This window comes from Accipiter gentilis, chromosome 10 (assembly GCF_929443795.1).
Source record: "Accipiter gentilis chromosome 10, bAccGen1.1, whole genome shotgun sequence".
In the NCBI taxonomy this organism is placed as follows: domain Eukaryota; kingdom Metazoa; phylum Chordata; class Aves; order Accipitriformes; family Accipitridae; genus Astur; species Astur gentilis.
Window position 1 is genome coordinate 3,635,074 of NC_064889.1, and position 22,686 is coordinate 3,657,759.

At 61.0% G+C, this 22,686-nt stretch overlaps 2 protein-coding genes across 2 annotated transcripts; one reads left to right on the forward strand and one right to left on the reverse strand.

Moving 5' to 3' along the window:
- Nucleotides 1-1,603: 1,603 nt before the first annotated feature.
- LOXL1 (lysyl oxidase like 1) lies at nt 1,604-9,825 on the forward strand. The gene is made up of 6 exons (XM_049812371.1): nt 1,604-2,684; nt 7,768-7,876; nt 8,708-8,845; nt 9,160-9,316; nt 9,414-9,509; nt 9,706-9,825. The coding sequence occupies exons 1-6, from the start codon at nt 1,604-1,606 to the stop codon at nt 9,823-9,825; spliced, it is 1,701 nt and encodes a 566-aa protein (XP_049668328.1).
- A 6,203-nt stretch (nt 9,826-16,028) lies between these two features.
- On the reverse strand, nt 16,029-18,662 carry LOC126043650 (zona pellucida sperm-binding protein 3-like). Its single transcript, XM_049812385.1, has 9 exons — nt 18,275-18,662; nt 17,685-17,803; nt 17,492-17,595; nt 17,083-17,260; nt 16,875-16,995; nt 16,690-16,781; nt 16,398-16,534; nt 16,232-16,321; nt 16,029-16,158 (listed from the first exon to the last, which is right to left on the reverse strand). The coding sequence occupies exons 1-9, from the start codon at nt 18,641-18,643 to the stop codon at nt 16,034-16,036; spliced, it is 1,335 nt and encodes a 444-aa protein (XP_049668342.1). The 5' UTR covers nt 18,644-18,662; the 3' UTR covers nt 16,029-16,033.
- Nucleotides 18,663-22,686: the final 4,024 nt, after the last annotated feature.

Consider the following 22,686-nt stretch of genomic DNA (forward strand, 5'->3'; position numbering starts at 1 on the left):
AGGGCTGGGGCAACACGGAGGGGAGCAACCCACGGCCAGTTCTCCCCGTGTCCCCGTCCCCACTCAGGACAGGAGGCCGTGGGGCCGTGGCGATGTGGGAGGAGGAGGTTAGGCCAGGCTTTCCTTCCTGGCCAGCGCTGCGCTGCCTATTACATCAACTCTGGTATTTCCAGTCCCTGCGGGGAGAAGGGAGGAGCGCAGGCGGGAGCAAGGAAAAGCAAAGAAATATTGGGGGATGCGGGGAATTTGGGGGTTTCACGGGGCGGGGAGGGGGGGGGCGGATTCAGGCCCTCCGGTAAGGCGCGGTACTGGGATCCCCAGTCATCAGGCTGGCCTTGGCCCCTGGCCCCATCCTGGCTCCAGCCCCGGCTTCGGGGCTGGGAACGAAAACGGCGGGAGGGGGGGAAAAGGGGAAAAGGAAAAATCTACACGTGGAAAACACACATCCCTACGGCCGGCACTTAAAGCAACAGGAAAGTGCCGGGTGGCACAAGGGCAGCTCCAGGGACGGGGCGGGGGGTGGCAGGGGTTGGAGTGTCTGCTCCGGGTTTCAGGGTGCTGCCTCAGTTTCCCCAGGGTGGAAGATGGAAGGAAGGATGCTGGGATGCTTTTTCCCAGCCTCATTTCTGCCCCCAAATAGCCCCCTATGGATACCAGGCTGGGGTCGAGGGGCTGTAAAAAGGCCGGGGGGAGGGGGTGTTGTGTGGTTCAGGGGGTCCGCAGGGAGGATGAAGCGGCGAGGCCCCGGCGCTCCGTTTGCACAGGCCCTTCGTTCGGTGCTGCGGAGGAGCGAGCCAGGGCGATGGCCCCGGTGTGGTAAAGGATTTAGGGTTTGCACGGCCGGCAGCGGGGTTGGGGTCCCCCCGGCTTTGCTCCCCCTTTTTTGTTTAATATTTCCAGCCCCGAGTTAGCAACTGGTCACCGGTTTTATTCCTTCCTGGAGATTGTTGGAAACGTTTTGTGCGGGATCCGTCCTCGTTTGGGATGCAATACCTAGGGACCCCCCCCCCCCGAGTTGTCACAGAGAGACAAATTCTGGGGGAAAGTTCTGGGGTTTTGGCACAGTTTCTCCTTTGAGACCTTTTGTGAGGGGGCGAAGGTGCTTGTCTAGGCCCTCACCCTGGCCCCAGGCCTCCCCGTGGGACAGTCAGCGGTGCGAATTTGGGGGACACCGGGGTCCTTCCGAGCAGGATTGCATCCCGTAACCCCACCAACGCCCCCCACGCCCCCGACCCCCTATTTCGAGTCCAACGCCGAACCCCGGAGACCGTGTAACCGCGGCGTCGAGCGCGTTCAAAAAAAGCGCCACGACGTGAGATTTCAGGGTTCGCTCTGTGCGTGTGTGTGTGTGGGGGGGGTGGGTTTGTTTGTTTGTTTTCTCTCCCGAGGGGATACACTTGGCCGGCAAGGCAGCACCTCCGCGGCCCTTCCTCCCGGAGGGCAGGATCCGACCCGGAGGCGGTCCTTAGGACCCGGCGGCGACCCGCCTCCCCGCTTCCCTCCGCCGCCGCCGCCGCCGCCGCCGAGCGCGGCCGCTCCACCGGGGCTGGGGGCGGGGGGGGGGGAAAAAAAAAAAACTTCAACGGCGGAAAGGACCAGCGGGATGGAACCGGGGGGAGCTTGGGGGTTGTGGGCAGCGTTGGGTTGCGGGTTGTGCCTGCTGGCGGGCGGGCAGGAACAGGCGGGCGGCGGCGGGCAGCCTTGGAGGCAGCTGATCCAGTGGGAGAACAACGGCCGCGTTTACAGCCTGCTTAATACTGGCGCCGAGTACGTCCCGGCCGGGCAAGAGAGACCCGGAGGGAACCGGTTGTTGTTGGCGGGAGCGCTGAGCGGAGGAGGAGGAGGAGGAGGAGGAGGAGGAACAACAACAACAACGGGCAACGTTCGGCGGCAGGCACCGGTGGTACCGCCGCGGCCGGGTTCCGAAACGGTGCGGGGCCAGACGAGGCATCCCTTCGGTTTCGGGCAGGTGCCCGAAAATTGGCGGGAGGGACCGGTGGGCGACGGGACCGCTTCGCAACGGGGACGGCCCGCCGGCCGTTCGCGTCAACCGTCCTCCTCGTCATCGTCCTTCGCCTACGCCTCCGTCGGGCAGCCGGCGTACCCCCAGTTCCCCTTCGCCCCCCAGTACGAGCCCTACGAGGCGCCCCGGGCCTACGACGAGGCGTACACCTATTACCGGGGCGCCGGCGGGGCGGCCGTGGCTTCGGCGGCGGCGGGCGCCAGCGTGGTGTACCCCTTCCAAGGCCGGGCACGCTACGAGGACTACGGGGAGGAACAGAACCCCTATAGAGCCCAGGGTTACTACCCGGCGGCCGAACGCCCCTACGTGCCCGCCGCCCCTCAACCGGTCGACGGGCTGGACCGCCGGTACTCCCATAGCTTGTACCACGACGCTGGGGGTTCGCCGGAGCAGGGCGGCCCGGACTCGTACGCCAACCGGCAACCCGTCGGCCACGGCGTCGCGGCGGCGGATAACCTACAAGCTCCCGCCGGGACGGGGTACGGGGGCCAGTACCCACCCTACGAGCCGCAGCCGCCTTTTCGGGCGCCGGAACCTTACGGGGTTCCTCGGCCCGAGCCCTACCTGCCCGTCAGGAGCCCCGAAATGCCGCAAGCCGTCCCCGATAGCCAAGCTCGGGTCAGCGTGGGCAGCGTCTACAGGCCCAGCCACGGCGGACGGGGTGAGTCTGGGGGCTACCCTGGGGCGGGTGGCAGCTCCCCGGGGTGGGACGGTGCCCTGGGTGCACCTTCAGCCGGGGAGAGGGCATCCCCGAGGTGCAGAGCCCTCTGCACCCACGTCTGGTGCCGGTCGCTCTCCCAGGATGCTGCCCCGGTGCTACGGGGACAAATGCGGCCGGGCGGCCGCCGAGGGGTCACCGAGGGGCTGTTGGAGACCCCTCCGTGTTTTGGGAACGATGTTTGAAGGGGTGAAAAAGAGAGGGGAAAGGGAAGGCGGCGGGGGGGGGGGGGTGTGAAGGAGCAAGTCCCAGCGGGGTCTGAGCTTGGGGTGGGTCTGTGCCACATCCCAGGTCATCCCGGGATTTGCGGGGTGCGCCCGTGACCGTGTCCTCGGTCATCCTGCCGGCACGGCGTGGCTGCGTGCCGTGGGTTGGGGGGCACGCTGTGCTCCTGGGGTAGGACAGGGCCGTGTCCCGGGTCGTCCCGGCCGCGTGCCCGGTGCCGGGACACGCTTGGTTTACGGGTGGATCTGCGCTGCCTCACCCGGGGCCGATCACCCCCGTTGCCCGCCCCGTGCCGGCCGCAGCAGGGGACCAAGGTCGCAGCAGGGACGCCGTCGTTTCACGTCCTACTGACCCCAATCCTGATGAAATCCTGTGGCTTTTGGCTGAGGCTTGCTGAGAGGGTTTTTGCTCCGTGGTGAAATTGGAAGCAAGGCTGGAGGGCGTGAGGAGCAGCAGCCTGGGGGATCTGTTCCCTGCCTGTCCCTCGGGAAAGCCATCTCAGCTGGAGCCTCTGACCTGTCTGACCCCATAACCCATCCAGCCCCGTCCCTGGTTTCTGGGAAAAACCCATCCCCGAGGGTTTGTGCTGGGGGAAGCGTTCGTCCCAGCCCTGCCCCATTGCGTGTGAGCGAGTAAACACAGCGAGAGCAGCCGGGCTGGGTCAGCCCGAGGTCCGGCCGGCCCTGCTGAAGATGTGTGCGAAAGAGCTTGGGGACAGGGTTTGCGCGGAGAGGATCTCCCTCCGCATCTCCCGCGGCCTCGACGGGAGCAGCCGCTCCTGCCGGGCAAGGGATGCAAGGATGAGGGATGCAGGGATGAGGGATGCCGGCGGTCCCGTGGCTCCGGGGAGGGGTGCCTGGGGACGGCTGCCCTGCAGATGTCCCGAGGCGACAGAGGGAAGTGGGAAGATGCCTGCCAAGCTTATCTTCTCCCCGATGGCAAAGGCTGTGGCCTTCACGGATCCCTGGAAGCTCGGGGAGGAGGTGGAGGTGCTGCGGCTCTGCCAGGGGGATGGGGGTGCTCATGGGTGGGTGGACAACCCTCGCTGGCCAATGAGCCCAGCAACGGGACACCCACCTCTGGGTGCAGAAGCCCCCAGCCTCCTTCTTCACATTTTTCCTTAATAAATCTAAAGAAGGGACTGAAGATCATCCCACCAGGCCAGGGAGGTGGCTCTCTGGGGCCACCCCACTGCCTGGCCTCTCCTCCGGGTCACCTGCTGCTCTCTCCAGCCAAGCTTTGTTTGGGGAAAGCTGTCACCTCCTTGGGGGTCACCAAAAAACCCTCCGAGCCTGTCACCTGCAGGGCCACCCTTCAGGCAGGTTTCTTAATTGGTCAAAACACTTTATAAAGCCGAATCAGATGTTAATTACGCGCCTAAGCTCTTTAAGAGCCTCCTAATCCCGGCCGGCTCCGCCAGGAATGCGCGGCATTCCCAGCCCCTCGCTGGGGCACCTGGGGGGTTAATTAAGCAATTAGATCCCAACGGCTTTTATGAGGGGGTTTACTGGGGTTTGCGCGAGCACTGGGGGTCGGCCGCCTCCCTCCCTCCCTCCGAACCAGCCAAAGAAGACGTCTTAGAAGGTGAGAGCTGAATTCGTTTCCAGCCCTAAATTTATAGGTGGCCAGGCCGTGGCGGAGGTGGGAGAGGATCGTCTCATGTGGCTTGGTCAAGGGAAGGGGATAAATGCAGCAGACCGGGCTTTGGCAAGGAGATGGGGAGGAGACACCAAAAGTCTTCACGTCTCCTGCTCGCGACCGCTGCGGAAGACCCGAGCGTCACCCGAGTCTCGCTCAGGAGCCGAGTCATCTCATGCAAAGGAGGTCATGGCTGGTGAAATCCAAGCCCACGTGGCATCTAAGCCGTGGGGACGGATAGCCCACCTCTCCTCGTGGGGTTCAACTGAGGTGCCGGGTCTTACTGGTGCTCCCCGCTTTTGACCACCCCCCAGGAGGCATCTTCAGGGGCTTCCTCACCCTCACCCCTCCCCAGACCCCTCCTCTCCGCTTTCCTCCATCTCCAGCAGGGTTTTTTTGCCTTTCCCTCGTGCGAACGGGTCGCCCTGGGTTGGTTTTTGAATGAGAGCGGGTTTGGGAAATCCCACGGAGTGATGGGGATTTCGGTACCCACTAAGCTTGACTCGTGGTGGCTCCTGAGGATGCCATCACCCACGGATGGGGCACCTGAGCCAGGAGATGACACTCTCGCTGGGAAAGTCTCCCTTTTGTGGGCTTGGGCATGGGTTTGGGTTGATTTTCTTGCTCTCTTAAGGCATTTAACAACCAGCCGGGGACTGGGGGAAGATTCAGTGGGGCTGGGCTGGGGAGGGGGGAGGGGGGATGAAGGGATGCTCCAGGAGGTGCTGGAGGAGGGATGCCGCAGGGGTGGGATGGAGGGACGAAGGGGTGCGTCTCGGTCGCTCGGGGGTGTCCCCAGGTCCCCATCCCTACTGCTCACAGCCACCCCCCGTCAGTGGTCCCTGCGTCTCCAGGGCCGGGGACCCAGCACTTGCCGGGCACAGGGAGGCGAAGCAGCCGCCCTCTCGGAAAACTGCTGGAGCTGGGATTTTTTCGGCTAAGCCCGGCACACCTGCACAAACAGCGCGGCGGGGAGCAGGCCTGCCTTTTTTTATTATTCTAATTTTCATGGTGAATAAGAAGGAAATCTTCTCTGGCAGCTCCCCGGGGCAGGCTGAGGGGCGGAGGAGGAAAAACAAACATTTTCTTGCTGTGGTTGTCCCTTTTTGGAGGCGATAGCGGGGGGCTGCCAGGCCCCCTGACTTGCAGGAGGTGGAAAAGTGCTGGCTCATCAAAAAGGATCAGGATTTGGCCAGCCCCTGATGGGGACAGTTCGGTGCCCTGCTGTGATAAGGGGACATTTGGAGGGTGGTGAGGCCGGATCCTGACATCCCATTAACCCCAGCGATGCCGGCGCTTGCGGTCTGACCCTTCGCTGCCGGGCCTGAGCCGAAAACCAGGCGTGAGACCCTACAATAACAACGGGGCCATCCAGGGCGAGCTCCGTCGTGGGGGGAAAATAAAACTCCCCGTTGGTAAAGGAGTCGGGTTTCTCTCCGGAGCGTCCAAGAATTTATTATAAACAACAGCGGGGAGGAAAAGCTGGTTTATAAATGATGACAAATGTTCCTCTTGCAAGTGGGACGGGGCCCAGGGGTCTTTCTCCATCACTTTTTATTATTATTAATTTTTTTAAGGGGGGCGGGGGGAGTCTTTCCAAGCTCTCCCAATTTTCTCCCCTGGTGTGCGCGCCCCCCCCCCCCCCGGGTATTACATCAGCAGCGATGACCAAGCAAGCGGGGCAGGAAACGAGCTCCAATGGAGTGACGTGATCCCTCGAGGGAAGACAGGCCAAGAAACAAGAAGGCATTGTTCTTTTTGCCCGTGGAAAAAAAAGGGAAAATAGGGATAAAGAAATAGGAAGGGAAAAAAGGGAAACGTGCTGGCAAGTGTCTGGGTGCAAAGGGAGGAGCTGATGTGGCTGGAGTCCCCCCGGTCCCTTGAAAGGGGATGGGGATGAGGATGGAGATGAAGATGGGGATGAAGATGAGGATGGGTATGGGCATGGGGATGGGGATGAAGATGGGTATGGGCATGAAGATGGGGATGGGGATGGGTAAGAGGGTGAGGATGAGGATGAAGGGTGAGGATGGGGATGGGTAAGGGGGTGAGGATGAGGATGAAGGGTGAGGATGGGGACGGGTAAGGGGGTGAGGATGAGGATGAAGGGTGAGGATGGGGACGGGGATGGGGATGAGGATGTAGGCGAAGACGGCAATGAAGATAGGGTTGAAGTTGGGGATGAGGATGGGGACAAGGACGGGGATGGGGATGGGGACAGGGATGAGGATGGGGATGGGGACAGGGATGGGGACGGGGACGGGGACGGGGATGGGGATGGGGACAGGCCGGCAAGCTCGCAGGAAGGAGAGATGCTAAGCAGAGGTTGTTGCGGAGCAGGGCTTGGCTTTGCAGAGGGCTGTGAGAAGGGAAACTGAGGAACGGAGCGCCTGGGGACCGTCCCCTCCCATCCCGGTCCTTCTTGAGGGGCAGATGTAAGGATGCTTTCTGGGTCGCTGGTCCCGGAGGAGCCTTTGGGAAGGGGAGGTGTGAAAGGGCGTTGCGGGGTGGGGGGTGGGGGGGTAAGTTCTGGCTCCAGCTGGGCTCCGTAATGCTTTTGGAAAGCGAGGCAGCCCCCGCCCGTCCCTCTGTCTGTCTGTCTGTCTGTCCGCAGCCTGCTCTGGCTTGGCCCCAAGCACAGGGCGACATCACGAATTGAAGGAGAGGAGGGCTAAAGGCGCGGGGTGGGAGGGCTGGGGTCAGCAGAGCCCCCACTCTCACCCCTGGTTTGGGGTGAAAAACAGGAAACAGGGCAGGAAATAGGAACCCTCCCTTTCTGGGGGCTCTTGTCACCCCCCGTTCCTGGCTGCCACAGGGGTGGGAGTCTGGGGGCTCGGGGGGACCCCAATAACCCCTCGCAGGGCGGCCGGCCAGGGCTGGGTGTAATCGCTTCCAGGAGGATGGGTTGAGCAATCCCGCTGTAGGAAAATGGAGGATTGGGATTTGCCAGCAGGAACCCGGGGTGGGGGGGTTGGGGGGGGAATGGGAGGGAGAGGGAGGATTTTCCGCCTGCAGCTTCAAATTAAAAAAACATGGTGGTGACCGAAGCAAAACTTCCCCAGGAGGTCAGGGCTGGCTGCTTCGAGGAGGGCACCGCTGCGTCCCCAAGCCTTGTCCCCAAGGTCTGTCCCCGTCCTCAGGGCTGTCCCCGTCCTCCTGGCAGGTCTCCCCGACTTGGTGCCGGACCCCAACTACGTGCAAGCGTCCACCTACGTGCAGCGAGCTCACCTGTACTCGCTACGCTGCGCGGCCGAGGAGAAGTGCCTGGCCAGGTAGGAGCAACCACGGGGGGGGGTGGGTTGTGTCCTGGGGCCGGGGGGAGATGGGGACGTGGGGGGAGACGGGGGGGTCCTGGGGTGAGGGGGATATGGGGAGGAATGGGGGGACGCGCTGGTGGAGGAGAAGGCTGGAGGAGGAAAGGGGAAAGGGAAGAGCTAAGGGGAAAAGGAAGAGGAAAGGGAAGGCTAGGGGAGTGGAAAGAGGAAGGAGAAGGATGAAAGAGAAGGATGGAGGAAGAAGGATGGAGGGAAGAGGAAAGGGGAAGGAGGAGAAGGGTGGAGGAGGAGAAGGAAAGGGAAAGAGGGTGAAGGAAAAGAAAGGAGGAGAGAAGGGAAGGGAAAAGCAAAGCAAAGAGGAAATGGGAAAGGGAAGGGGAAGGAGAAGAAGGATGGAGGAAAGAGTGGGAAAGGGAGGAAGGAAGGGGAAGGAGGAAAAAGATGGAGAAAGATGAAGGAGATGAGCAAGAAAGGGTAAAGGAAAGCAGAAAGGGGAAGGGAAGGGGTAGAAGGATGAAGGAGAGGAGAAGAGGAGGAAAGAGGGAAGGGGAAAGGAAAGGGCAAAGGCAAAGCGAAGAGCAAAGCCAAGCACAAAGGAAGGGTCTGGCAGGTGCTGCAGGGCAGGGGACCTTCTCTCCTCTCCCTCTTCTTTTTTCATCGTTTCCTTTTCCGCGGAGGAAACTCTCCCTACAGAGGCGATCGCTGGGGATTTGCCTCCCCAGGGGTGCCGGGGCTGAACCTGCCGGAGCTCCTGTCCCCCAGGGCTGGGGGGCCGAGGGCTGGGAGGAGGGGGTGGACATTGGCATTGACCTTCCTTGATGTCCCCAGCACCGCCTACACCGCCGAAGCCACCGACTACGACGTGCGGGTGCTCCTGCGGTTTCCCCAGCGGGTGAAGAACCAGGGCACGGCCGACTTTCTGCCCAGCCGGCCCCGGCACAGCTGGGAATGGCACAGTTGCCACCAGTGAGTGTCCCCACCTCCCCTCCATCAGCCCTCCTTTTCATGGCACTTTTAAGGCTTTTTTAATGGCGTTTCCCCCTTTTTGTGGCTTTGCTTTGAGAGCTTGGGGCGGGGGGGGGGGGGGTGTTACCTTGCTTCCCCTCTTTGTCCCTAAAGCCACCAAGCTCCTGCAATTAACGTCCCCAAGGAGGGAGCTGGCAAGCCGGTGCGGACCCACGTTGATGGGCAGCCCCCAGAATCCCATCTGGGGAGGGGACGGCACCATTCGGGGGGGTCACCCTGACTCTGTCGTCGGTCGTCCCTCCCTCCGTCCCCAGGCACTACCACAGCATGGATGAGTTCAGCCACTACGACCTGCTGGATGCCACCACGGGGAGGAAGGTGGCCGAGGGCCACAAGGCCAGCTTCTGCCTGGAGGACACCACCTGTGATTTCGGCAACCTGAAGCGTTACGCCTGCACGGCCCACACCCAGGTGCCTTTGCAGGGGGGGAGGATGCTTGAAGGGCTCCTCGGGGTTCACACGCCACCACCCCCCCCAACATAACCTGAACCCCCTTTTCTCCCCGCAGGGCTTGAGCCCGGGCTGCTACGACACCTACAACGCTGACATCGACTGCCAGTGGATCGATATAACGGACGTGCAGCCGGGGAATTACGTCTTAAAGGTGGCCAGGGTCGTTGGGGGAGATTTTTAGGGGCAAACATTGCCGATTTGGGGGCGGCTTGGGATCCTCTTAACCATCGGGTTCGGGACCACCCACTTTTTTTTGTACCATCCCTTTAACACGGGTTTAGGCGCTGCTCGTCCCCCTTCTTAGTAATTTTTGGGGGTGTTTTTCCTTCCCTTTCCCCCATCTTTAGGTTCAAGTGAACCCCAAATACATCGTCCTGGAGTCAGACTTCACCAACAACGTGGTGAGGTGCAACATCCATTACACCGGACGCTACGTCGCCACGACAAACTGCAAGATTTCCCAGTAAGGAGACGTCCTTCTGTCCTTCTCTGTCCATCTCTCCTTCTCTGTTCTTCCCTTGACCGTCAAAAAAACTAGAGATGGGGGTCGGACCCGAGTAGTGTAATTCCTTTTTTTCTCCCTTTCATTTGGGTTTTCTCTGCGAGCATCAAAAAAAAAAAGCTGGATTTGGCCAGCGATGGAGCTGGGGGCTGGTGTCTCGCTCCCTTTTGAGTATTTATATTGAATTTCCTTGTTATTCCAGGGAATAATGAAGTTGACTTTCAAAAGAACCCCCCTGCCGCCTTTGAAATAACTTTTTTTAATGTCTTCCTAAGCCCATTTCTCAAATCCTGGGTTGTTTTTGGTTTTGGTTTTTTGGTTTTTTTTTTGTCTTCTTTCAGATCTTGATGGGAGCAGGGCCAGAGGGACGTCACCTGCCACAGCCTTTGTCCCCCTCGCGAGAAAGTGCCTGAGCTGGCTCCTCTGTCCCACCGGAGACCCCGGAGCCCATCAGCAGCTCCTTGACACCCCCCCCCAAGCCCCCCCCACATTTCTTCACGTTAAAAGGAGGGGAAGCGAGAACGACTCTTTGAGATATTTTTTTATACTTAACTTTTCTTTAACCTTCTTTTTTTTTTTTTCCATTTCCTAAGGGAAACCGATGCTGAGTTTTAGCTGGAATAAAGGCAGGGGCCCATAAATGCTGTATAAATGATGTAAATCGCATATTAGCAATAGAGAGCTCTGTAGTCTTTAACCCCTTCAGCATTTTTTGGGGGGAAGGGGGGGTGGTCTCCAGCAATGCCACCTCCCCGGGGGGGAGAAGACAGCCCGGATTTGGAGCTGCTGCCCTGGCCGGGATCTGTTCCACTTTTAAAAATAGGGAGGGGAGTCCTTGAGATGACTGGAAGTCTTGGTTTATTATTATTTTTATTATTAATATTATTATTATTTTCACGAGCTTTAAAACCAGAAATCATTAAAACACGTTGCTTTTGAGGGTTCAGCGTCTAACTGAGGCCGCAGTGCCAGGACAACAGGCATCGTGCCACCGTGACAGCTGCCCGAGGGATGTCCCGGGATGTCCTCGGGCCACCAGTGGGATGGGGATCTCTCCAGAGGGACGCACTAAGGGAAAGCTGTTGTTTTTTTCCTCTTGTCCTTTTATCTTGGATGCTGGGGAGCAAAGGCCACAACACACGGCGGGGGTGGGAAGGATGTACTCCCCGAGATGCCCCAATTATTCCTCACTCCCTGCCCTGAGTGGGGAGAGGGGGGCGTGGGACACAGCCACCCACTCGGTGGCATCCTTTGCGCTTTGGGAGCCACAGCCCTGCCACCAGATCCTGTGTGTCGTCATCCCCCCGCCCACGTCCCCCCACACCTTCTGTCCCCCATCGCCAGCTCCCACTCCCCACTCGTGGCCCACGTCCCCAGCCGGTCCCGCCCGCCCCGCCCCTTTCCCCACGCCCCGCCCCTGCAATCTCCGCGCCCCGCCCCCGGAACCGCCCCTTTTCCTCGCTCCGCCCATTTAGGCTCCGCCCCTTCACGTTCGCGCATCGGGGTTGGTTCCCAGCGCTGCTCCGGCTCCTCCCGCTTCGGCTTCGGCTTCTTCGGCTTCGGCTGCGGTTTCCCCGCCCGGAGCAGCCGCCTCCCGTTGCAGCCGCCCCGGAGGACCTCGGCGGCGACGGTGAGTGGGGCCGGGACCGGAGGGGGTCCCGTGGCGAGAGCCCGGCGGGGGGGGCCCGGCCCCGGCGTCAGCGTTGTCCCCCCTCCCCGGACCCCCAGCACCGCGTTCGGCCCCAGCTCCCGCCCCAGGGCCTTCCTTCGGGCCCCGGCCCCGCGGTCTGTGCTTCAGCCCCGTGGTCGGTATTTCTGCCCAGCCCCGTGGTTTTTATTCCAGCTCCAGCCCTGCATTCTTTCCCCTCAAGCCTCAGGGTCTTTATTTCGGCTCCAGCCCCGCAGTCTGTGTTTCAGCCCCAGCCCTGCTGTGTTTGTTTCTTCTCCAGCCCTGTGTCATCCCAGCCCTGGCTCCAGGGTTTTTATTCCAGCCCCAGGCCGCTGGGTGTATCCTCTGAGCCCCAGCCCTACAGTTGTTATTCCAGCTCCAGCTCTGCGATATCTCCGCTCCAGCTCCAGCCCCACGCTCGCAATTTCAGCCACAGCTCCGGGGCCTTTGTGTCAGCTCCAGCCCCACAGTCTGTGGTTCAGCTCCAGCCCCACACTGTGTATTTCAGAGCCAGCCCTACAGGTTTCATTTCCGCTCCTACCCTGCAGGCTCTGTTTCAGCCCCAGGGTCTCTATTCCAGCTGCGGCGACACAGTTGGCATTTCGGCTCCAGCTCTCTGGTGTCCCAGCTCCAGCCCCACGCTCCGTGTTCCTGCCCCAGCCCCACAATCTTTCCTCCGGCTCCGTCGGCACAGTCCGTCTTTCTGCTCCAGCTCCATGTCGTGTCAGCTCCAGCCCCACGCTGTGTATGTCAGAGCCAGCCCTACAGTCTTTACTTCAGCCCCAGTGTATTTTCGCTCCAGCTACGTGTATTTTTGCTCCAGCCCCAGCCCCCTCCTGTACAGGTTTTATGTCAGTCCCAGCTCTACAACCTTTATTCCGGCTCCAGCTCCGCATCCTTCCAGCTCCAAGCTGCTCCTCTTCTCACGGCAGCGCTGGGGCTGTGGACAAAGTTGTAATTCAATCACCGTCACCACTCCAGTAGCGGGAGGAGCTGTCGGAACTGGCCCAAAATCGCCTCGACTGGTGCGTCCTGAATCAAGCGTTGGCCCCCCCAGCCCCATTTCGCCCAGAGACTATCATCTCAGTGGGTTTGGCCCGGTGCATGCCGGCGTCCCGCACTTTGGGGGCAAATGTGACGGGACCCCCACCTCCGGTGAGGGTCCCACGGCCCCACCCCACTCCCCAAATCCCCAAATCCCTCCCCGGTGCCCGGGGAGAGAAGAGCTTGGGAACTAGGGCAGCCCCTCCCGCGGGCAGGAACCAGCCCCCGCCCCCCCGCAAAGCTTCACTGCGCCGCGTTACACTTTATTACCCGTCGGTCGCCATCAGACATTAGGTTTATAATAACACAACGCGGTATTTCCGACCCAGCCCCCCCACCCCCGCGGGGAGCCGGGCCCCGGCCCTCGGCAGCGCCGCCGCGCTCCACGGCCTCCGGCCCCGGCCCGCCAGTCCCGTCCCGCCAATCCCGCACCGAGGCGGTGCCCGACCCCGCCAATCCCGCCCCGACAGGCCGCGCCCCGACCGGCTCCGCTCCGCCCAATCCCAGCCCGTCCTTTCAATCCGACCCCGCCCCGGCCGGCTGCGCTCCACCAATCCGATGCCGCCGCTTCAATCCCTGTTGGGCCTCCGCAGCGAGCCCGCTCCCGGTCGCCGTTCCATCTCCAGAGCCGGGAACCGCCGCAGCTCGCAGCGACGCCTGGATCTCTCCGAGGGACCGCGCGGGGACCGGGATCCCTCCGCCTCCTGCCGGGCCGCGGTTCCCGGAGCGGCGGCGGCGGGATCGGGGCCTGCGGGCAACGGGAGCGGCGGGGCCCCGGAGCCCGGGCCGGATCGAAAGCACGGGCTGAGATTGGGCAGAGTGGAGCAGGGCGGGGCGGGGCCGGATTGAAAGAACGGGCTGGGATTGGGCAGAGTGGAGCAGGGCGGAGCGGGGCCGGATTGAAAGGACGGGCTGGGATTGGGCAGAGTGGAGCAGGGCGGAGCGGGGCCGGATTGAAAGGACGGGCTGGGATTGGGCAGAGTGGAGCAGGGCGGAGCGGGGCCGGATTGAAAGAGCGGGCTGCGATTGGACGGAGGGAAGCAGGGTGGGGCGCGGGTGGTCGGTACGGGATTGGTTCGGGCGGAGCCGGCTCCGGTCCCAGCCCCTGACATGGAGCCGAAGGGCTGCGCTGGGGAGTGGAGCCGGGTGCTGCTGGGGGCTCAGGGCTGTGTTTTGGGGGGTCAGCAGCAGCCCCCGTGCTGCTGTTTGGGACAGGGAAGCGGAGGCCGAGTGCCTGTTCCCAGCCCCCAAACGCCAGCTCAGGGGCCTGGGGGTGGGGGAGGTGAGAGTGAGGGGGGGGATTTGGGGAGTGGGGTGGGGCGGGGCCGTGGGACCCTCACCGGAGGTGGGGGTCCCGTCACATTTGCCCCCAAAGTGCGGGACGCCGGCATGCACCGGGCCAAACCCACTGAGATGATAGTCTCTGGGCGAAATGGGGCTGGGGGGGCCAACGCTTGATTCAGGACGCACCAGTCGAGGCGATTTTGGGCCAGTTCCGACAGCTCCTCCCGCTACTGGAGTGGTGACGGTGATTGAATTACAACCTTGTCCACAGCCCCAGCGCTGCCGTGAGAAGAGGAGCAGCTTGGAGCTGGAAGGATGCGGAGCTGGAGCCGGAATAAAGGTTGTAGAGCTGGGACTGACATAAAACCTGTACAGGAGGGGGCTGGGGCTGGAGCAAAAATACACGTAGCTGGAGCGAAAATACACTGGGGCTGAAGTAAAGACTGTAGGGCTGGCTCTGACATACACAGCGTGGGGCTGGAGCTGACACGACATGGAGCTGGAGCAGAAAGACGGACTGTGCCGACGGAGCCGGAGGAAAGATTGTGGGGCTGGGGCAGGAACACGGAGCGTGGGGCTGGAGCTGGGACACCAGAGAGCTGGAGCCGAAATACCAACTGTGTCGCCGCAGCTGGAATAGAGACCCTGGGGCTGAAACAGAGCCTGTAGGGCTGGCTCTGAAATACACAGTGTGAGGCTGGAGCTGAACCACAGACTGTGGGGCTGGAGCTGACACAAAGGCCCCGGAGCTGTGGCTGAAATTGCGAGCGTGGGGCTGGAGCTGGAGCGGAGATGTCGCAGAGCTGGAATAACAACTGTAGGGCTGGGGCTCAGAGGATACACCCAGCGGCCTGGGGCTGGAATAAAAACCCTGGAGCCAGGGCTGGGATGACACAGGGCTGGAGCTGAAATAAAGACCCCGGGGCTGAAATAAAGATTGTACGGCTGGAGAAGAAACAAACACAGAAGGGCTGGGGCTGAACCACAGACTGTGGGGCTGGAGGTGACATGATGCAGAGCTGGAGCTGAAATAAAAACCCCAGGGCTGGGCAGAAATACTGCCTGTGGGGCTGGAGCTGAAATAAAGGTCCTGAGGTGGGGGCTAAAATTCCGACCGTGGGGCTGGAGGGGAATGTAGAGCTGGAGCTGAAAGACTGCAGGGCTGGGCTTAGAGCTGAAATAAAGACTGTAGGGCTGGAATACCGACCGGGCCACTGAAGCTGGAATACCAACTGTAGCGCTGGATGAATACTGACCCTGGGGCTGGAGAACAAATGACTGAGAGCAGAAACCCCGCCCGCGGGGCTGAAGGACAGACCGCGGGGCCGGGGCCCGAAGGAAGGCCCTGGGGCGGGAGCTGGGGCCGAACGCGGTGCTGGGGGACCGGGGAGGGGGGACAACGCTGACCCCGGGGCCGGGCAGAAACCCCGGGGCCGGGACCTCCGCCGGGCTCTCGCCACGGGATTCCCCCCGGTCCCGGCCCCGGCCCCGGGAGCCGGCACAGAGAAGGGCAGGCCCGGAGCCGACGAGTGGAAGGGGAAGGGGAAAAGGAAGAGGAAGGGGAAGCGGAGGCCGCCGCTGCGGGAAGAACCGCAGCCGCGCCCGGAACCGCGGGAACAGAGAGCGCGGCGGCGGCGCGGGGGGGGGGGCGGAGCTTGTGGACGGGGCGGGGCCTGAGGGGGCGGGGCGAGGCGAGAGGGCCCCGCCCACGGGGCATCAGCCGCGCCGGGCCCCCGCCGGGTGCCGGGGCTTGTCACTTGTCCCCTTCCAGAGGGGTCCCTTCCCAAAAACGCCCTCCCGAAGGAGTTGTGGTCCTTCCCTGGCTAAGCCGAAGCCCCCCCCGCACCCTGCTCTGCTCCCCCCTTCCCCCCAGAGCGGTGGCCTGGGGACACAGCTGGGATTCCTCTAGGGAGAAGGGACTGTCCCCAGTGTCACCCATGAGCAATTCCCAAAACGGAGCTCCAGGGAGGGCTGAAATCCGAGTGGAGATTTGGGGACCCCCCTCCCCAAGAGCTGGGGGGCTCCGGCATCCCCACGGCCACACGGCAGAGACGGATGCTCCCTCCCTGGCAGGGCACCCAGCCCAGGCGTGTCCCCAGGGTGCCATCGCAGAGGGAGCAGCACGGACGCGCTCTGTCCTTCCCAGGCTTTATTTCTTTGATTCTTCCCCCCACGCTCACACCGAAGCACGGGCGCACCCCCTGCGCCCCATGCCGACAGCCAGCACTGCCCCGGCCAGCCCCATGCCAGCCACCACGCAGATCAGGCCTGTCACCACACTGGGCACCACCGTCACCTCACCTGAAAAACCAAGGGGGGCTGTTAGAGCTTGTCACCGGGGCCGTGCCATCAGCCACGGCTGGCGGAGACTCACCTTGACCTCCCTCCTGCCGCTCTCCCACGGGCCCCGGGTCCCTCGAGAGGAGCACGGGGCCGATGACCACGTCGGCTTCGGCCTCTTTCCCTAGGGAGGAAGGAATGATGAGGAAGGCTCATCCCGCAACCCCGGCGTGTCCCCTCCGTCCTCGCGGGGACCTTACCGTCGGCATCGTGGCGGCGGAAACGGCGGCCGGGCCATCGTTCCAGGGGGTTGAGCCTCCGGGATAGAGCGGGGGACTCGCAGTTGCCCGTCTCGCAGCAGCTGCAGATGTCCCGGGTGCCTTCCACGGGTGCCCAGCTGTAGCAGGGTGGGAGCATCATCACCGGAGCCCCCCCTCCAGCACCCACAAAGCATTCGTGCCCCCCCCTAAATCTGGGTCCGTGATGCATCCCCGTGCCACGCCAGGGATGCTGGTGGGGAACCTGCCCCATCCCGGTGCGGCGGCTACTCACGTGTTTCTGGCTTTGTTGAAGGAGCAAGCCTTGTTCAGGGGGTCCGGGGCTTGGTCCACTGGGGTCACCTTCAGGTGGCAAGTGATGTAGATCTGCGGAAAAGGCAAAGGAGAGAGCTGGGGACCCACTGGTGGGGGACACTGCCTCGGTTTGGGGCTGGCGGGGAGGGACACACGCAGCCTTACCAGGTTCCTGGCGTCCCCCGCGAACCTGAACACGTCGATCCTGAAGCGCAGCACGTCCTCTCGGGGCCGGGGAGTGATGAAGGCAGAGCTGGTGTCGTCCGACCTCCCATCAACCAGGCACCTGGGGTAGGTCGGGGAGGGGGGGGTGTCAGCATCCCGGTGGGTCCCTGCTCCCCCGTGCCGCTGCCGGCGGGTCCCCAGGACTTACCCGTTGAAGTCAATGATGGCATAGTGGGGTGAGGAATCTGTGCCGGGGCTCAGGGCAGCCACGCAGCTGTCCACGAACAACCGCAGCGGCACGTGGCTCTCAGTGCCCACCTCTGCTTGGATGTTGAGGATGTCACCCAGTTGGAAACCAGTGAAGGGTCTCTCGGCACTCCAGTCCTCTGCAAGGCAGCGCCGGGGTGACAAAGGCAGGGGGACGGAGGGGTGGCTCGGGTGGCCGTCCCCAAGCTCCCGTGGGCCCAGAGCCAAGGCTCAGCCCAAAAGCAGGAGCGCTGGTGTTTGCCAGGGGGTAGGTTGGCTTCCCCAGTAAGGTGCTGGGTCCCCAAGCTCTCCCGCACTGGGAAAAGGATGGAAAAATCCCTGTCCGCAGCTCAGGATGGCTTCCCACCTACCGTTCATGAGGCGCAGGGAGAACATCAGCCTCTCCTCCGCCGACAGCGTGGAACTGAAGGGAGCCCAGGTGGGTCGGATGGCGTTGCTGGTCACGTTCTCCCTCCTGGGCAAGGACCACCGCGTATCAGGATACGGCCCTGTGCTGGCCCCTGGGGACTGGACTGGGGGGTACCGAGGACGGGGAAGCCTCACCTGGGGTAGTGGCACTCGATGGGGATGACAGCGGGGTTGCTGCGGATGATGACGGGGTTGCTGGCAGGGCTGGGGTCGTAGTTGAGGAGCGTGCGGTAGATGAGGGAATCCGGCGTGATCTGGGCAGAAAAGCGGTGAGAGGCCAGTGGCGAGGCCACCCCACCTCCCACCACCACCGAGCCACGTAGCCGTCCTTTCCCAACTGGGAAATGCTGAAGAAATGCGGAAAAAGCTGGGGAAAAGGGGACGGAGAAGGAGCCCCGCTCCATTCTCGGCAAGTTAAACTTCCTAATGGGCCAAAACACGAGTGAAATGGGTCCGATGTGGGGTCTTTGCACCATTGATGTGTTTCTGTCTGAAAAGGCAAAGCAGCTTTGGGGAAAACCCACTCTGGTTTGGGGGTAATACCCACTCATCCTTCCCCTAGGGTGTTCCTCAATGGTGCTCTGCGTCCGGCACCCAGAGATCCCCCGGCATCACAGGAGATGCTCGGTGCATGGTCCCACAGCCCGGAGCTGCTCCTGGGAGGGGGGTGGGATGCCAGGTGGGATGCCGGGACTGGGGGAAGGACCGCTGGGAGAAGGTCTTACCTGGACGATGCTGCCACACTCGTGGAGGCCGGCGGTGAAGGTGACGGTGTTGTGAGCGGGGTTCAGCGAGGAATGCTTGCACGCCGCCGGCCCCAGCGTCAGGTCGGCCGCGTTGACCAGGCGGCCGGTGCCGAAGAGGTCTCTCTGCACCGTCACCACCAGCTGAGCCTCCTGGCACTGCACTGTCACCGGCTGCCGGCTGGAGATGGCTCGAGACTGGGGGTCCTCCACCCAAGACCAGGCGTAGGGGTCTGGCCGCACCCCCCGGCTTGCCGGATCACCCCAAGAGAAGTCCCAGGGTGGGTAGGCAGCCACCTCACCCGCCGCCCAGCAGAGAAGAGCGAAGATCAAGCCGCTTTCGGGTCCCATCCTTCCTTCTTCCAGCAAAGCCCGGCTCAGAGAGCTGGGGCTGCTCTTCCAGCCTTTATATCCCCATCAGGAGCGGGAGCCGTCCGCCCCTGGGCTCCCGTTTGGGGACCAATGGCACCCAAAGGCCAGCCCTCATGGGTGCGGGGAGGGGGGGGGGGCACGACCGAGTCATTTCCAGGGTGCCAGGACCCCCCATTCCTGGGCTGCCTAAGGCGAGAGAAAACATCCTCGTCAGCCGCTTTGGGGAAGTTGTTTATAAAACTCAGCAGAAGCCGGAGACGGGGAGGCTGGTACAAAGCGACTTGTTTAGGTTATAAGGTGATAAGGGGCTTTTCAAGGCTGCTGGGGAGGTGGCAGGAGCAGGGTCGGTGATCCCAATCCGGGTGCTTCCCGTCTCCCCTGCGGGGACCATCCCTGCCCGGCGCCATCGGCTCCCTTGGGACTTTGGTTTTCCGCTCGGATGCTGATGTGCTGGGGGGAGTTGGGGGGGAGTGTCAGAAGCCCATATGCTCACAGCTCCAGCCCAAACAGGGGCTTTACGGGTCCCCCTGCTCCTCAGCAGGGCCGGGAGCGGGATGTTCTGTCAGCAGTAGCTGATGGAGAGCCCTCACTGCTGACACGAGCACGGCTGTTCTCAGCCGGGCCCCAACAACCCCCGTTTCAGCCTTGGCAGCGAGGTCATTAGCTGCAGAGCCGCAACCTTTCTTTTTTCTCTCTGCTGCCTTTCCACAGCTCTCTGGGTTGTGCTTGTTTTGGTGCCTTCAAGGAAATGGGCTCGAGGTAGAAGAAGCTCATCGCTCCCTTCTCCACGCCGCAGCACCCCAGTTTGTATCCCACCCCCCACAAGCAGGGCTGGGCATTGCCCCGCTCCTCACAGCTGGGGAACAGGGAAAGCTGCTTAAAAATAAACCCTGCATGTTTTCAAGCCTCATTATTGGAGTTTCGGTCTGTTCTTTTGAGCATCTTTAACTCTTTTTTCCTGCCAGGGCTCTGCAAGCATCCTGTTGGCTCCATACGAGAGATGCTTTGTTTCATACCCAAATCCCCCTCCATCTTTTGGGATGTCCCTGGCAAGCCTTAGCGACAGTAGAATGCCTCTGATTTGGATGTTTGAGCTGGAGCGGCTGAGCCATTTCGGGGAAAATGGAAAGAAACAGAAAGTTTTGGGGGCAGATGTCAGCCAGCCCGCTCCTTGCAGAAATCCCACCCGGTTTGGAGCTGGTACTGGCTCGTGCCTGACTCAACATCCCCCAAAACCATCTGGGTGAAGCTTTATGGGCCAGTGTAAAACCTTCCGCCTTTCCCCCAGGAGCCGATGTCCCATCCCCGCTGCTGTCAGCGGGTCCAGGACTTCTCCTTCACGTTTAAAATACCTTGAGATTGGCTCTTGTGTAGAAATGCCAGGGATTCCAGCAGACTGAGCCCCATGCGTCAGCAAGATAACGGCAGCGGGCGATGCTGAATCAGTAAATAAGCGGCTGTCCTTCTCCTGGGGGAAAGCATCGCCGCTCGGCCGGGTCCTTGGCTGCAAGGACTGCAGGAGATGCCGGCTCTCACCCCATCGGATCCCAGAGAGCTGCAGCTCAGGGGCCAACTCGGGGGTTAGGTTGTGGGTCTCTGGGTACCAAGGCTTGATCCCAGCAGGAGAATAAATCCCTCTGACAGGTCACCTTGTGTTTACACAGCTCAGATTAGCAGAGGTGAATCCCAGGTGGAGAAGCACGCTGACTCGTGGTAGAGGAGGTGTTTCTCTATGCGCAACGGGATTTCTGCTCCCAGGTTAGCCCTTGCCAGGACCAGCTGCCCCATCTTTATTCCAAGCACAACGTGACATTGGCCATGGACCAGCACAGTTGGGAAAGAGTGTGAATTCATTTTTTTGGGAGGAAGCAGAGACCAGAAAGTCCCAGGGCACTGGACAAGCACAAACGCCAGTCTTTTCCCTCCATTGTATAAAGGAGACTTTAAAGCACATCTCATTTTTCCTTATAACATAAAGTTTTAAGTCAAAAATCTCTCATCAGACAGCAAGGTCACTGCTGCCATTGAGCCTCGCTGGAGCTGGGGATGCTGCCCGGGAAGGGGCAGGAGCTGCTGTAGGTGAAGAGCTGCTCTGGAAAGCCAGAGAGTGTTTCCCCATCCTTGTAGACCAGATTTGGTTGATATTTGTCTTCCTGTTTGGAGCCAGCTGGGGTGTTTTTGTTGAAAGGCTGCAGGGCAGCTGTGCTGAGTAGCATAGAGAAGGGGTTTCATTTAAAAGGCACCTCTGTGGGTCTCAGCAAAGCAGAGAGATAGTCCCTGCTCAGAGCACATTCGCCAGGGGATGGTCTGGACGCTGAACATGTAGAGAAGATGCTGATCAAGAAGGAATCAGGTATATGAAGTTTTAACACGTGTCAGCAGCCACAACTCATGGTCTGGGAGGTTCAGGTTGGGTGAAGAAATATTTCTTCTCCAGGAGGGTTGTGCAGCCACGGGCTGGGCACGCAGAGGTGGGAGAATCTTCACCTACGGACGTTGCCAGCCTCAGCCAGGCTGATACAGCTGGTGTTGGACCGGAGACCTTCTGAGATCGCTCCCACCCATGTTACCATGCCCTCCTCCTCTCCCTTCTGCCCCAAAAGTTGATAGCTTGCAGCTCTCAGGGGCTCATGAAGACTTCTCCCAGCTGTTCCCCCTAAAAGCTCCTACCCCACACTGCTGCGAGACAAGGACCAAACCCTCCCAGCAAGGGTCAGATTATATGGATGAGGAAAGAAGCCATGCCAACAACCCCAGCCCAAAGTCAGTGCAGCTCCCCCCTCCAACCCAGAACTGATCTTTTAATTGTGAGCGAAGGCCAATTTGCTTTTAGAACTGCGAGCAGCCAAACCAATAGCAAAAGAAGGGACACTGGTTTAGGTGACCCAAAGTCTCAAGTCCAGCTTGGCACCTTGTACCCAAGAGTGCAAGGTAACATCTGCCAAAGGACATCTGGCTGAGGGTCTCCAGGATGCTGGGTTACACCCAAAGACATGTTAGCTTGTGCGAGATACCACTTTCCTCCATGACCAGGAGAGCTGCCCAAGCTCCCCTGGAGCAAGCTAAGAGGTCGCAGAAGTCCTCCTCTCCCCTGCAAAACCAGCTCAAGAGGTAGCCACTCTGCAAGCAAGCCCCAGCTCCTCACAGGTCTCGGTTTTCCATGAATCCAGCTGCTTGAATTTGCTCTGACAGCAAACACCACAGCCCAAGATGGTCAGCTGGTCCAGCTCCCAATGCTGCCTAAAGTGGGAACCTCTCCCAGCTAGTAGAGAGCAACAGCTCTGGAGTTTGGGGCGTGAACATCTTGCCTTTACAGCTACGCTGCTAGCAGAAGAGCCCAAATTTCACAGCACTAGGAAGAAAAAGCTGACATGCCTCAGGCATGTCAGAAAGCCCCTTTTGGGAGGGAGGGGGGAATGAAGGCAAAAATTCCAGTCCCTGCCCCAAGGACTGTTTATACATTTCAGCCAAGGCTTGTTACGTATAACTCTGTGTAAACAGTCCTTGGGGCAGGGACTGGAATTTCTGCCTCTGTCTGTCTCAGGAAGAGTCCGACCCCCTGACCCTCAAGTCATGCTCCCTTCCTCATCCACCAGAGCTTGATTTCTTTCCCAGAAACAGCTTCAGGCAGGGGGAGGGTGGTCCAAGTTTTGTTAAGCCCTTAGCTCCACTTGGCTTATTGAGTGAGGAGTTACCAATATGGAGCAGACCGAAGTAGCTCCACAGAAAGATAAAATGGTTGGAAGCTAGAACACAACTCCATATCTCTACAGACAAGAAAACAGAGCATCTAGGTGGTGATTTTTTTGCATCAGTTCCCAACTAGGTGCTCTGCAAGAAGTTCATGGGGTATAGGGCTGTACAAAGCTCTGCTGAGGACAGGGCTTCAGGAGAACAAGATACACAAATGGGGCTTAGGGAGACAAAGCAGCACAGGTAAAGTTAGCATGAAGATTTGTCCGTCTCTCCAGTCCTCCAATTTACTTTTTATTGGATAGACTATAAGAGTTGAAACCAGTGAC